The sequence below is a fragment of the Cavia porcellus genome, unplaced genomic scaffold (assembly GCF_034190915.1).
Source record: "Cavia porcellus strain 051 isolate PalLab524CR breed Dunkin Hartley unplaced genomic scaffold, mCavPor4.1 scaffold_8, whole genome shotgun sequence".
In the NCBI taxonomy this organism is placed as follows: Eukaryota; Metazoa; Chordata; class Mammalia; order Rodentia; family Caviidae; genus Cavia; species Cavia porcellus.
Genome location: NW_026947491.1, coordinates 61,412,902 through 61,426,138, shown reverse-complemented (window position 1 = coordinate 61,426,138; position 13,237 = coordinate 61,412,902). Strand labels below are relative to the sequence as shown.

The 13,237-nt window shown below is 37.0% G+C and overlaps 1 protein-coding gene across 3 annotated transcripts in view; it reads right to left on the bottom strand.

Moving 5' to 3' along the window:
- Positions 1 to 10,704, bottom strand: part of Mdm2 (MDM2 proto-oncogene) — a 47,790-nt gene extending 37,086 nt beyond the window's left edge. The window contains exons 1-6 of one of the 3 annotated variants that reach the window (XM_023567664.2): positions 10,335 to 10,704; positions 9,789 to 9,860; positions 9,571 to 9,655; positions 6,303 to 6,377; positions 3,504 to 3,637; positions 681 to 730 (exon numbers count right to left, since the gene is read on the bottom strand). In XM_023567664.2, coding sequence (XP_023423432.1) covers positions 681 to 730; positions 3,504 to 3,637; positions 6,303 to 6,377; positions 9,571 to 9,651 — 340 coding nt within the window. In that variant the 5' untranslated portion in view covers positions 9,652 to 9,655; positions 9,789 to 9,860; positions 10,335 to 10,704. The remainder of the gene's footprint in view (positions 1 to 680; positions 731 to 3,503; positions 3,638 to 6,302; positions 6,378 to 9,570; positions 9,656 to 9,788; positions 9,861 to 10,334) is intronic. The other 2 variants (XM_003475931.5, XM_063255110.1) reach the window with 2 other exon arrangements.
- Positions 10,705 to 13,237: the final 2,533 nt, after the last annotated feature.

Here is a 13,237-nt window from a genome sequence, read left to right as displayed (position 1 = left end):
TCAAAATAAATCCTAACCTTGATATTCCAAGGTTTACATTGATATAGGATTTTAACCTTATACTAGAATTTGTTACTATATTTAGTTTGCATGTATTTCTTTCTACTAATTTACCATACTGTTATTATAATTAACATACAGTAAAAGTAACTTTTCTATTTTTTTGGTCCAGGGATCAAACTCACAACCTCGCACTTGCCAGGCAGACACTTAGGCCACTGAGTTAAATCCCCAGCCCTAGAAGTAACTTTTCTAAAGAGAACCATAGAAATAGGGGTATAGCTCAGGGGCAGAGTGCTTGCCTAGCAACTATGAGGGCCCTTGGGTTGATCCCCAGCACTACAAAATTAATTAATTAATTAATTAAGACAAGCCATGCCTGGAATCCTAGATACTTGAAGAGGCTGAACCAGGATTATGAGTCTGAGATTAGCCTGAGGAAGTTAAATAAGACCTCTAATTCAAAAATTAAAATAAAAAACTGATTAAGGAAAACCACAATTGTAAAAATACACATGACACACTTAAACATCTTCGAAGTACTTTTTTTTTTGGTATGGTGCTAGGGATCAGGGTCTTATGTACATTATACATGCTAGACAAGGATTCTATCACTGAGATACACTCACAGCCCTTAAAATATTTTCATGGTATGTTTATAGTGTTCAAAATTAACTTACCCTGCTGATTGACAACTATCAAGTTTCTGTAGATCATTGTATATATTTTCCTTTTTGGAAGAAAAAACAAAATCAAGAGATGTGCATTTTAAAAATTCATTAAATTGGATTTAACCATATTTTTAACTGTATCTAGTACACAAACTACTACACATACTCAACTACATACTACATTTCAAATATTACATTCAAATTACATCCCTGGCAAACTTCTAATCCCTAAAAAGCACCAAAATAATTAGCAGCCCAATGATAAAAAGCAGCTACTTTCAATAATTCTAACAGCTTATCTCAAAGAGTCACATTTCCATTTTTTTGACAAATGCTTTCTGTTTAGACTTCAGCAAGAACTCAAGGAATGGGGATGTATAAGCAAAAGGCAGGTTAGCATATTTATTTGGCTAAAAATGTTCTTGACTTTTGGATTTGACTACAAATTTTTGAAACAAAAATTTCCTAGCACTGTGCTTAAAAACAAACTACTTAAAGAGACAATAGCTTATGTCAAATCCATTATATAGAAACCAAATCAAACTCAGACCAATAATTTAACAGATTTTTTCTTGAATATAAATTAAAAGATAAAGCAGTATCTATTAATATAGAATGAGAACTTAACCATGTACCAGTCACTGTTCTAGACACTCAGCAAAATGAAACATGAGAAATCTCTGCTCTCATGGAACTTACATCCTAACAGGAATTAATATATTCTAGTGCTTACTAAGGTCTCTCTTTCCCCTTGTTTTTAAACTAATGCCCAATGCTTACCTGTCAAAAGGTAGCATTTCTCATTCTCATGATTAATTACCAATTCCAACTTTTTTTCCACTCCTGAGAATAACTGATAAAACAACTTTTTGCAGTGCTAGAGATGGAACTCATGCCTTCCAGCATAGTAGGTAGATCCTCTATTAAAGAGCTACCAACCTTAAAGCAATTTAAACCCACAAAAATCAATTTTCCTACTCTTTTTTCACGTTGTTTCCCCAGTTTCTAATCTCTCACCCTATCAGAATTCGAATCAAGGATAATCTTAGCACTGTTTTGAATATCAAAACTATATCCAAAAACTATCAGAAGACTGAATACTCAAATGATACAACAATTGCCAGTATTTTTTCTTAAATTTATAGCTGTATCTTTTTTTTTTTTTTTTGGTCTTTTTCGTTTTTATCGGTACCAGGGATCGAACTCACGACTGCCTGCTTGCAAGGCAGGCACTTATGCCACTGAGCTAAACCCCCAGCCCCTATAGCTGTATCTTTTATTGCTAGATCAAGTATAAAACAACATGAATGGATATTATACAGAAACAGGGCTGGGGATTCAGCTCAGCGGTGTAAGTGCCTGCCTGGCAAGCGGGAGGTTATGAGTTTGATCCCCGGTACCACAAAAAAAAAAAAAAAAAAAACAGTAGGACCAAAGATATAGCTCAGCGACACAATGCCTGCCTGGCAAGTGCAGGGTCCTGAGTTCAATTCTGGATACTAACCAAAAAAAAAAAAAAAAAAAAAAAAAAAACAGAATAAAGATATTTCTATAATGTTAAAGACCAAATGAAGACTAGGGATATAACCCAGTGATAGTGTGTATTAAGCATGCAGCACAAACATTAAGATTTTTTTGAAGACAAACTTCAATTTTTGTCCTACTTTTCTTAAACTTTGGCTTTTCCTGGCATTCAATAATGAACATATATTATGCTTATAAAGAAATATTACACTGAATAATACTCCTTTTAGCTCTAACATTCCAACATTTTCTTTTTGTGATATTAGAAACAGAATAAGAGCCTAATGCTTTAATGAGCTATATTCCCAGCCTATGATTACTGACCACTAACACATACATGAAGGGATCATAATTTATATGTCTCAAGTCCAGGAAGCCTGAATCACAGGTGATATAAGTATGACTATCCCATCGCCAGCTTTTTATTATTAGCAAAAAGACCAATAAAAATAACTAGCTCTGAAAAAAAAATAACGAGCTCTGGTACAAGTCACTCAATGGAACAATCATCTATGTACCACTCACTGGTTGTTCAAATTAGTGGGAACATAATAAATAATAATCTAATGGATTGTTTCAAGCACAAAGTATCTATCCCACTTACTAAGATATTAGTATTAACAATCAACAGACTGGCTGTGCTAAACTAGCACAAATTCCAAATGTAAAGTAAGAATGACAAAAAAAAAAATCTTTAGTTTCAAAGTAGAATCATTCTAGAAAGGTTATCTAAGTTAAATGCAACTAATTGCCATAATGATCTAAGGCAACAAAATAAGTAAAAATAAAAAATGATATTCAAAGCAACTATATTTCAAATTTAAGCCTTTACTATATGGTGGTGGTATAAACTTCAGAAATGCACAGAATAATTTATAACATAAAATAACTAATATATAAATGCTTTCCATGTACTAAACACTAGCTTCTTACAAAATGCTTTTTATGAGGTATTTATAACCTTTATGAGGTACTAACATTATTCCAATTTAATAAATGCAGAAACTAAGGTTTAGAAAATTGACATCAATTTACCTATTCACACTCATAGTAAATGATGGGACTAGATCTCAAATACAGGTTTATATAATTTTAGACCTCCGGTTCTCCATATGTTGCCAGAAAGCAAACTTCAGGGCTGGGTATGTAGCTCAGCAATACAGCACTTGATCAGTATGAAAACCATTATTTGAAACCCAATACGACCCAAAAAAGAACATTAGCATCTTTTATATACATCGATTCATCACTGACAAAAGGGGAGTGTGGGTGAAGTAAGCTGAAATGTTTGCACAGCTAGCTTTTTACCTGTGTTCCTTCACAGAGAAGCTTGGTACTCCAAACAAATCTCCTAGAAGATCATTTGAACAATATACAATATGTTGTTGTTTTTCATCATATAATCTTTTAGTCATAATATACTGGCCAAGATAAAATATGACCTGAAATAAAAATGATTTCTGAGCATTAAAAAACAAAAACAAACAAACAAAAAACTGTTACTTTCAATAATATCCCATTTACCTGAACAGGATTAAACAATCAGAACCCCAAGCAGATAGACAAACATCTTCTGTATTCTAAAAGAAGCTACTTTTAAACCTTTTTCTTTTAATTTGATAGAAGCAAAATAACCGCTTTTCTAATTTGCTTAAATGTGAAATTTTTTTCCTTACAAACTAAATGTCTGCTATGTACTTGCTAAGGAAAAATGAAGTAAAATGTAAAAGTTGCAAAATCAAAACAAAAAGCTCATAACATATGGCAGTGACCCAGTCATTTAATAGTCACAAACACCATCTACCTCAATAGCCTCTGAGGTTATCAGAGAGGACTGACAGGAAAATAACATCTCTAGGAGAAATTAATCAGTGAAATAAATCCTTAAAAATATTAATTCAGCTGAGGATTTAGCTCAGTGGCATAAGCGCCTGCCAGGCAAGTGCTAGGTTGTGACTTCAATCCCCAGCACCAAAAAAAAAAAAAAAAAAAATTAATGTATACTACAGTAAATAATCAAAATAAAGACCTGAACCACTTAAATTATATATACTATGTACTCCTAAAAGAGGAGGTAAACAATCCACTTTTATAATTTTTTTTTTTTTTTTTTTTATCGGTACCAGGGATTGAACTCACGACCGCGTGCTTTGCAAGTCAGGTGCTTATGCCGCTGAGTGAAATCCCCAACAATCCACTTTTAAGTTATCCCAACACAAACCTATTAACCACCAAAACATGTATAGCATTTTAGTTTACAACATAATCACTAGTCTCATTCTTCTGATATTTCATAAAATTTCATACAGTTGTTATGTATTAGAAATGGATGAGAGGACAAGGGATTTAGCTCAGTGGTGTAAGCACCTGCCCGGCAAGCACAAGATTGTGCATTCGATCCCTGGTACCGAAAAAGGAAAAGGGAAACAAAAAAAGAAACAAATGAGAGGCAGACTGAAAATACTTCAAAATAAAACCTGTAGATAAAACCCTAGAGGGCAGGAGATTTAGCTCAGCGGCCTAAGTGCCTGCCTGGCAAGCGCAAGGTTGTGAGTTCAATCCCCGGTACCAAAAAAAAAAAAAAAAACTGTATCTATCCTAAACATACAGGAATTTTTTTCTTGTCATTATTCCCTAAACAATATGTTTATATTTGTTTTATAATCTAGAGATGACTTAAGTATATGAAAGGATGTGCCTAAATTGTATACAAAAACCAGTCTATTTTATATGAGGGACTTGAACACTGTGGGTGGGGGTCCTGGAACCAATCTGCTGCCGACAGCAGGAGAGGACCACATTAATATGTTACTACTCTATAGCTTATTCAAGTCTTTGCTGCTCTTGATCAGTTTTTTAATTTCTATCTACTATTAAATCTGAACATTTTTGTTTCTTTAGCAGATTATGTTATGAAGTCAGTATCAGATTCACAGCCCTAAAAACATCAATTATCTTAGTACTTTCCCGCAAATTCTACCTAGGAACTTAACGAGCTAAGCAGGAGTAAATCTTAATAATCTTGAAAGACTATCGATTGGAGGGCTGACAGGCAGTGGGAAAAACAGGAAACAAAGCTACATTCCTTCTACCAAGCACCCCTTCAGATATTTTATAAACATGCAACTGAAAAGGATCTGCAATCTTTTCCAACCTCATTAAACTATTGTAAGAAAGGAAGTTTACTATTTAAGTAATCTAAGCCCCTATAAACTAGGAGAGATGGACAATAGGCCTATCTCGATCACACTGAAACTCTTCCCACAATAGCCCCATCCCTCACAGGAAACCATTCTTTTATGACCAAATTTCAGAGCAGAGAACAATACACTGAAATGCTCCATCTATTAAATAGAACACATTCGTGAATCAGCTCACCTCTATCCCAGAATTCAGTAAACTTTACTCATGTATCTCTACTGCAAAAGTTCTTAACCTGGGACTCAGGGATGCCTAAAAAGTCCTTGAATAGAACTCAGGAATCCAATAATATGGATTTTTTAAAAATTCTATCTTTATTTTCACTCAATTCAAACTGAAATTTAGTTTTTCCTTCAATTATTAATATAGGCAACAAATTACAACACTATTAGCAGTACCTGTGATTTTGTCACCAATAAAAATCTTAAGTTTTCACATTACACTATGCTTTGTGGAAGCACATCAAAATATTTCTATGCCTGACAATACAGAAATATCTGCTGCTGAATTTCAGTAATGTTAATTTAAGAAGTATATCACAAATTTGTTTACTATTTTAATAACTGTATTTTTTGTAATCATATTTATTTTATTTCGTGGATTGAAAAACATGATTCTGAGAAATTCCCAATCTGAAGATTTTTTTTTTATCAGTTTGCCAAATGGGTTCATAGCACAAAAAGACCAAAAACCCCTACTGGACCTACTTCTAACTCTGCATTCCTGGTTGAGAAATGAAACTCATGCAAGCACAATTAGAATTTTCAGCAACAAAGTAAAGACCAAATGATCACAAAAGTGTTGCTGTTTACTGCAAAATTCCTCTATGTCTAATTTCTCCCATAATCTTGAAAATTATAGTAACATGCAACTAGTAAGACATTGATTACCTCTAGCTCACCTTACCTCTTTCATAGTATAAGTGTCTTTTTGTGCACCAACAGATTTTAACAACTTCAAAAGCAATGGCTTTGGTCTAACCTATAAAGAAAAAAATGCTGTTATTGAATTTGCAAAATTATTCTAAAACTGTAAGGCCTGCAACAAATACGTGGAGAAAGAAGTTCAATAAAGGTAGCAAACACTGTTTCGCCATCTCACCAAGTTAGATCTATAAAAATGAATTATAAGGTTTTACTAAAGGGAACACATTATGCAAACTGAATGACATAGATATCTTCAGATATGGAAAAAATGCTGGAGGTCTAATTATTTAAAAACAGTACCAATCCAAGACAGTTAATATTATTTTTCTTCTAGGATTTCTATCATTTGTTTATTGCCTTACCATTATAAATGGCTGAGATCCAAGAAGCTTACCCTATAGTACAGTTCAAATAAGCTTATTGTAAGTGAAATTATAGAATACAAGGAAAAAGAATAAGGTAAATCCTGTTACTTCTAGGAACTAGTTCCTGGCTACTAAAATATTTAACCCAAAGCTGACATGGGTAATTTAAAAGCAGATCTACCACTACAACTCATGATCCTCAACCACAAATCAGCATTTTTTTCCAATTTGGTCTACAGTTCAAACAGCTACTTAACAAATATGTATTGTCTACTATACTCCACTGATAGGCACCAGAAAAAAACAGACATAAAACTTGTATTTAAGGAGTCTGGTCCAGATGCCATTTAGTGTACTTGATGCTGATCTACAAGTTTTGCCAAGTGCTATCAAATATATAAGTGGCAAGGTAAGGGTTGTAATGTGCTTATGCTCTTTCTCCCTGCCTGCTGCTGTTCAACATCTGCAAAACTCATTCTTTTAGTTTGTGTCTACAACTATTTGAATCTGACAGCACCCTCATTTGGGATCTAATGTTCATAACCAGATTTAAGAAAATTGCCTATTTCTAGCTAATTAGTGAAGAACTTAGAATCTACTGTAAACATGGAACTGAATTCACTGTTTGTTCTTTTGAAAAATACTTAAACATTAACTTTACTTTCAGATTAAATAATGAACTGTCAGAAAAAAATTTGAAAATTAATTTTTTTCCTATTTTTCATCAATCTGCATATCACTTATATAAGGGCCATGTAAATCTGTTATCATTTCAATTTAAGGGTATGTGCAACATCCCCCAAATCTTTACATACACCACACAAAATTACATTAATTCAATCTGCAATGGAAACTCAGTTTTTGGTCAAGCCTTATAAAGCATGAGTAAAAAAAAAAAAAAAAAAAAACTATAAAATACTCTCTTTCCAGTGCTGTGGAATAAACCCAAGATTTTGGTAGAGTACTAGGCATACCTCCAGCCCCAGTCCTAAAACTGTACATAGTTCAGAAGACAAAGATAAATTCCAGATGAAGATTTAGATACAAAAGTTTAAAATACAAGAAAATACATGCTATATCTGCATAATGCTGGGATGGGAAAGATAAAGAAAAAAATTCAAAAGTCAACAAATATGACTTCATAAAAATGTTCACCATGGGAAAAAACCATTTAAATGCAGTATTTGTGAACAATCAAAGTTCAATAAACCTGAAATGCAGGAAATTACTCAAGTTACAAAGAAAAATACAAAGAATAGACACACAAGACCCGACAAATCCCAGAATAAACAAGTGATTTCAAAAATGAAAAGCCTGCCAGACTCACTAGAGACCTGGGACATACAAATTTAAATACCATACACTTTTCTACTCCAAAAAGGCAATAATTATAATAAAAGACTGATTCCTATCAATTTATTATATATTTTATAAGGTATCAGAAGAGTTCAAAAGTTCCCAACAAAGGAATTTTAAGTATTTAAGGACATGGAAATGCTAATTTCTTTGATTTTATCATTATATGTATACATGTGTCAAATTATCATACTGTATCCCTTAAATATACACGTCAATTTTTAAAAACACAATATTCGGTGTTGGCAGAAGTGAAAACCATTACAACTCTTTTTTTTTTTTAAGACAAGGTCTCATCCTGTAATCCGGACTGGCCTCAAACTTACAGCAACCTACCCCTTCAGTTTCCTACTGGAATTACATGTGTCTACCATCACATCCCACTTGTCACATTTAATGGGCAGTGGTAGCAATCAAACGTGTAATTCAACAAAAGTTCTACATAAAAGCTGGGTGAGTGGCAAGAGAATTACAAACTCAAGGCTAGCCTTGACAATGTAGCAAGACCCTATCTCAAAGTTTTAAAAAAAAAACCCTGAGAGCCAGGTGCAGTGATGCACATCTACATCCTAGCAGTGGAGGCTGGGGCAGGAGGATCATAAGTCCTAGTCACTCCTGGGCAACTTAGCTAGATTATATCTCAAAATTTTAAAAAAGGCTAGTGATGAGGATATAGTTCATTGGTACAGCACCCATAAGTTCAATCTCCAGTACCACAAAAAATTCCAAGAAAAGGGCTGGGGATGTAGATCAGTGCAAGGCCCTGGGTTTAACCACTAATTTATCTTTTTTGAAAAGGAAAAACAAGTCAATTGTAAAAGCCTATCAATAAGGGTAGGGAAGTAACTCAGGGCTTTAGGCATCTGCTAGCATGGAGTTGGATCCACAACACATAAAATGAAACATCATGAAATATCAAAAATTTTCATGGAAAAATCCATGAAAACATCAAAAAATAAAAATGGCATAGTTGTGCTATTAAAATACTACGCAGTCATTAAAAAGAATTCTGTAGATTTGCAAAGTTGTAGAACACTTCTAGCTTACTTAATCCTGTTTTGGTAAACCATATTTAAATTTTCACGTTAACATACTGCTTATATAGGTATTTACACATACACCTTAAAAGGAGGCATGAAGAAAAGAGGCAGGAATTCCTAGATTTTACTTTGCATATTTCTAAAACCTTTACAAACACCATGAGCTACTTTTGTGACTTTTAGAAACCATTTAAAAAGTTAAGAACGGAAAGGTTAAACTAGAAAAATTATGATAAATGTAACATCAACATACCATCATAACGCTTAACAATGTAATGGAACTTTTACAGCGCATGTGATGAAGGGCTAAGAAAATACTAATCCTTAACAGTTCACTTTTACTTCATGCAATTAAACCTGAGAAAGTAGTATTGAAGTTAAATACATACACTTTCACGTAAAAGCCTTCTATTCTATATTCCAGGTTTATGGAATGATCACTGCATATATTATTTTCTAACATTACACTTGAGACAAAAATACCAACCAGGGTCTCTTGTTCCGAAGCAGGAATCTGTGAGGTGCTTACAGCACCATCAGTAGACACAGACATGTTGGTATTGCACATTGGCCTACAAGTAGGAAGAAAACACAAATAAACTTGAAATAATAAAACATTACTAGAAAAAAACAAAACTACATATAAAGATCATGCCTCTAAATAATACCTTTATAAACTAAAACTATTACCTAATCAATTCTTACCTTGATCAATACAGAAAACTTGCTGTATGCCGGTGATCCCAGATGTCTACCTCCAATAGCCAGTGAACACAACTGGGAAAAGACATGGTTTAAATAGCCTCAGCTGGAGACAAGTCGGGACTTAGCTCCTCCAACTGCAGACTTGGAACGTGTCTAAACTTGACCAGCCCAAGAGGAAAAGCTGACTCAACCCGCCACGGAACCAGCCCAGTCTAGCCCAGCTTGGCGCCGCGCTCCAACCGGCACCTGTCACCATCTCGACCCCTGTGGGTCTAGCCCTTAATCCGGGATTCCCGGCAAGACCCCAGTCCCCACGCCCATCCGCGCCCCCGCCCCCGCCCCCGCCGAGGAAAGCGCGGGCCCCAAGCCCCGCCTCCCTCCTGGGCTGCGACGGCGGCGCTCTTCCCACAAAACCCTCACAAAGCCACACGCCGCTAACCACGGAGGACACAAAGACTGGAGTCGGGAAGAGGATGGACACGATGGCGACCTAAGGGGCCCGTTCCCAGCTCAGACACAAATCTGACCCACGCTTCAGAGCCATACCTGCTCCTCACCGCGCGGAGATTTTCGCGCCTGGAATGAAACCAAGGGGTCCCCACAGGACGCCCCAGATCCCGTAACCCAGCGCGCGGAAGCCCGATGCCCTGGGCCTCGGCGACTATTCTCGCGGGCCCAGGCCACTCGGGAGCTCGGACGCACTCAGGGTGGCGAGGGAGGAGGCTCCTGGTCGCAGGAGCGGCTGGACCTCCGCCGGGGAGAGGGTAAGGGTCAGAGCTAGCCCCATAGACTAGGCTTCTTGCTCCATTTTCCAGTCACACAGGGCCATACCGACCCTTAAGCTACCGCGAGCCGCGGTACGCGTCCCCTATAGTTCTCGGGGAGCGCGCCGGAAGCAGAGGCACATCCGGGCGTTTGCGCGCACGTCCGACCCACGCCTCGGCCAATTGGAAGCCCACTCCGGGTGGGGGAGAGTGGGGCTGCGCTGCAGGTAGGCGTGGCCTCGCCATCACCCCGCCCCTCGTTGAGTTTGAGACGCTTGGAAAACTACTACGACTGTGGGGTTATTTTTGTGTTTTGTGCTTATGTTTCCCTAACGCGGTAGAAACTGTAAGCAAATGTGTATCCAAGTGGCGCTGTACCAGAAGAAACCAAGATTAACAGCTGTGTGATATTTTAAGCCCACACTGGAGTTGGGTACAAATGAGATCGCAAGACTACAAAAGCATATTCCGGTGTATACAACTGTTGGGGGGAAGGGGTAAACTACTGCAGCATCCTGAGCTGCAGAAAAAATGGGGGTCTGGGGCTTCTCTCAGAGTGGCGACCCAAGTTAAAGGAGAATGAGAAGAGGAAGCTCATGATGGAAAATTTTCTTATGCAGATAACTTCTTAGGAAGCCCTGTAAACGTCATTTCGGATTAACCCTCCACCTCGTAACAGACTTTGCACATATGTTATATGGATTTATTTTATTGATGTGAATTTCTTTTGCAAAAGCATGTTGCAAAAGACGTAATGGCCCAAGCCTGTAATCCCAGCACTGGAAGGCTCAAAACAAGCACAGCCTGGACAATTTAGGAACTTGACAAGACACTGTCTCAACAATGGGAGGGGTAACTCAATTCTCAGTACCACACACTCAAACAGAAGTATATTATTCATGTAATTCTGATTCATCTGCTTGCCCATGTAGGTGGGGCAAGTGTTGCTAATACAGTCTCAGAAATTAAGCTGGTTCAAGCCAAAAAGCAATCTTTATCAAAGATCTTTTTTTTATAACTCCCAAGAGTACTAAAAAAGAATCCTCCTGAACACTGTTAAACCCAGACTCTAGAGATGGAAAAGATCTCTGAAATAGAAGAATATTACTGAGCCATCATAGATGCTAGCCAGAAAGAAAGGACAAGTCCTAGGGCAAGTTCCCTCAGCCTCCAGGAGGCTAGGTAGCAGCTAGAAAAATGTCTGACAGATCTTTAAAAAAAAAGCACTTTATAAATGACCATCTCAGGAAAGCAGGCATAAGTTACTTATATTGAATCTACATTGGCTATGGGTAAGAAGGGAGGGCTTAGGAAAAAAAAAAAAGAAGGGAGGGCTTACATAAAAAGCACAAGAAGTCTTAGGGATAGGAGGACAGTCTGTTAGGAGAAGCAACTTGTTTTTGGATTTATTTGTTGAGGTTTGCAAAAGTTGCAGTAGGATGGGGGAGTGCTTGATAGGGTTAGGGGTTGGCAGACAGGGTCTCTGTATGCTGCTCAGGCTGGTCACAAACTTTTAGACTCTAGCATTCCTGCCTCGGCATCCTGAGTGGTTAGGGCTATAGCCACTGGCCAACATCACTGGCCAAGTCAAAGTTTTAGCATAGTTTAATTTGGAGCTTAACACACTGTAATTCAGAAGTATAACCATGTGTGAGTTACACCCACGTTTATTCGTTAGGATGTTTCTCTTGATGAATTTTTAATTTTATGAGTTTTATTATATTAAACAGTGCATGCTTACCACAAAAAAGTCACAAAAGTAAGGCATTGCCTTTGTGATATTTATTGTTTATAAAACAGCAAATTTTTCAATAACAACTTGTTTTAATGAAAAAGTCTAAGAACTACAGAAATAAGTTCCTATATGAACTATCAATAGCACTTGTAGTCTGAATTTTCAAGGCAAAAGATCTAATAGTGGACACAATTTATAGGATTATTTTATAATATTCACCCAAAGAGTGAAATGCAAGAGTGTGGGAGATCTGGTCACACACCAGAAATCCAAAAAATCCAGCTGAGGGCCTAGATCCCATGGCAATGTGCTGCGTGAGTCCAGCCGAAAACCTAGAGCCCATGTGTCCAACTGGATCCCTAGAGCCCACAACAATGTCTAGTGCAAGGCTCTGTCAAGGATATGCACGGGGAAGGCCCAATAGTGAGCAGAATAAGCTAGAAAGTTTGCATCAGCAGGGTGAAGAAGCTGCCCTGGAGCCAGGAAGCGATGGACCGGAGCTCCCCCAAAGAGAACCCTAACCATCCTCACCAACAGTGAGAGCCCAGGCTCTTCCAATAATGAAAACAGCTGAGTTCATATTAGGGCAGTCAGTGTGACAAGCATCTCCAGGAGAATTAACAGCACACCATCTTCCCATCTAGTTCTCCTCTTATTCCATTGGCAGCAATCTTCAGATGGGCCTTCCACAACCAGAACCATGCTGATTCAATTCAGCTGGGTGTTACAAACTGCCTATTAGTTAATTCACCACAGCACTTTACAAAAAATAAAAAATAAGTTTTACTTCAGTTATCGTACCTAAGGTAGTCTTCACACATGACAGTGACACATTCCATACACACATATTGCTTAACACTGACTGCGCCTGTATTTTGCATTCCTGGCCTTTTTGTAAAAGATACTTGACATGTAGCTTATCCTGTTATTTTGTCAGGAAGTTCTAAGTA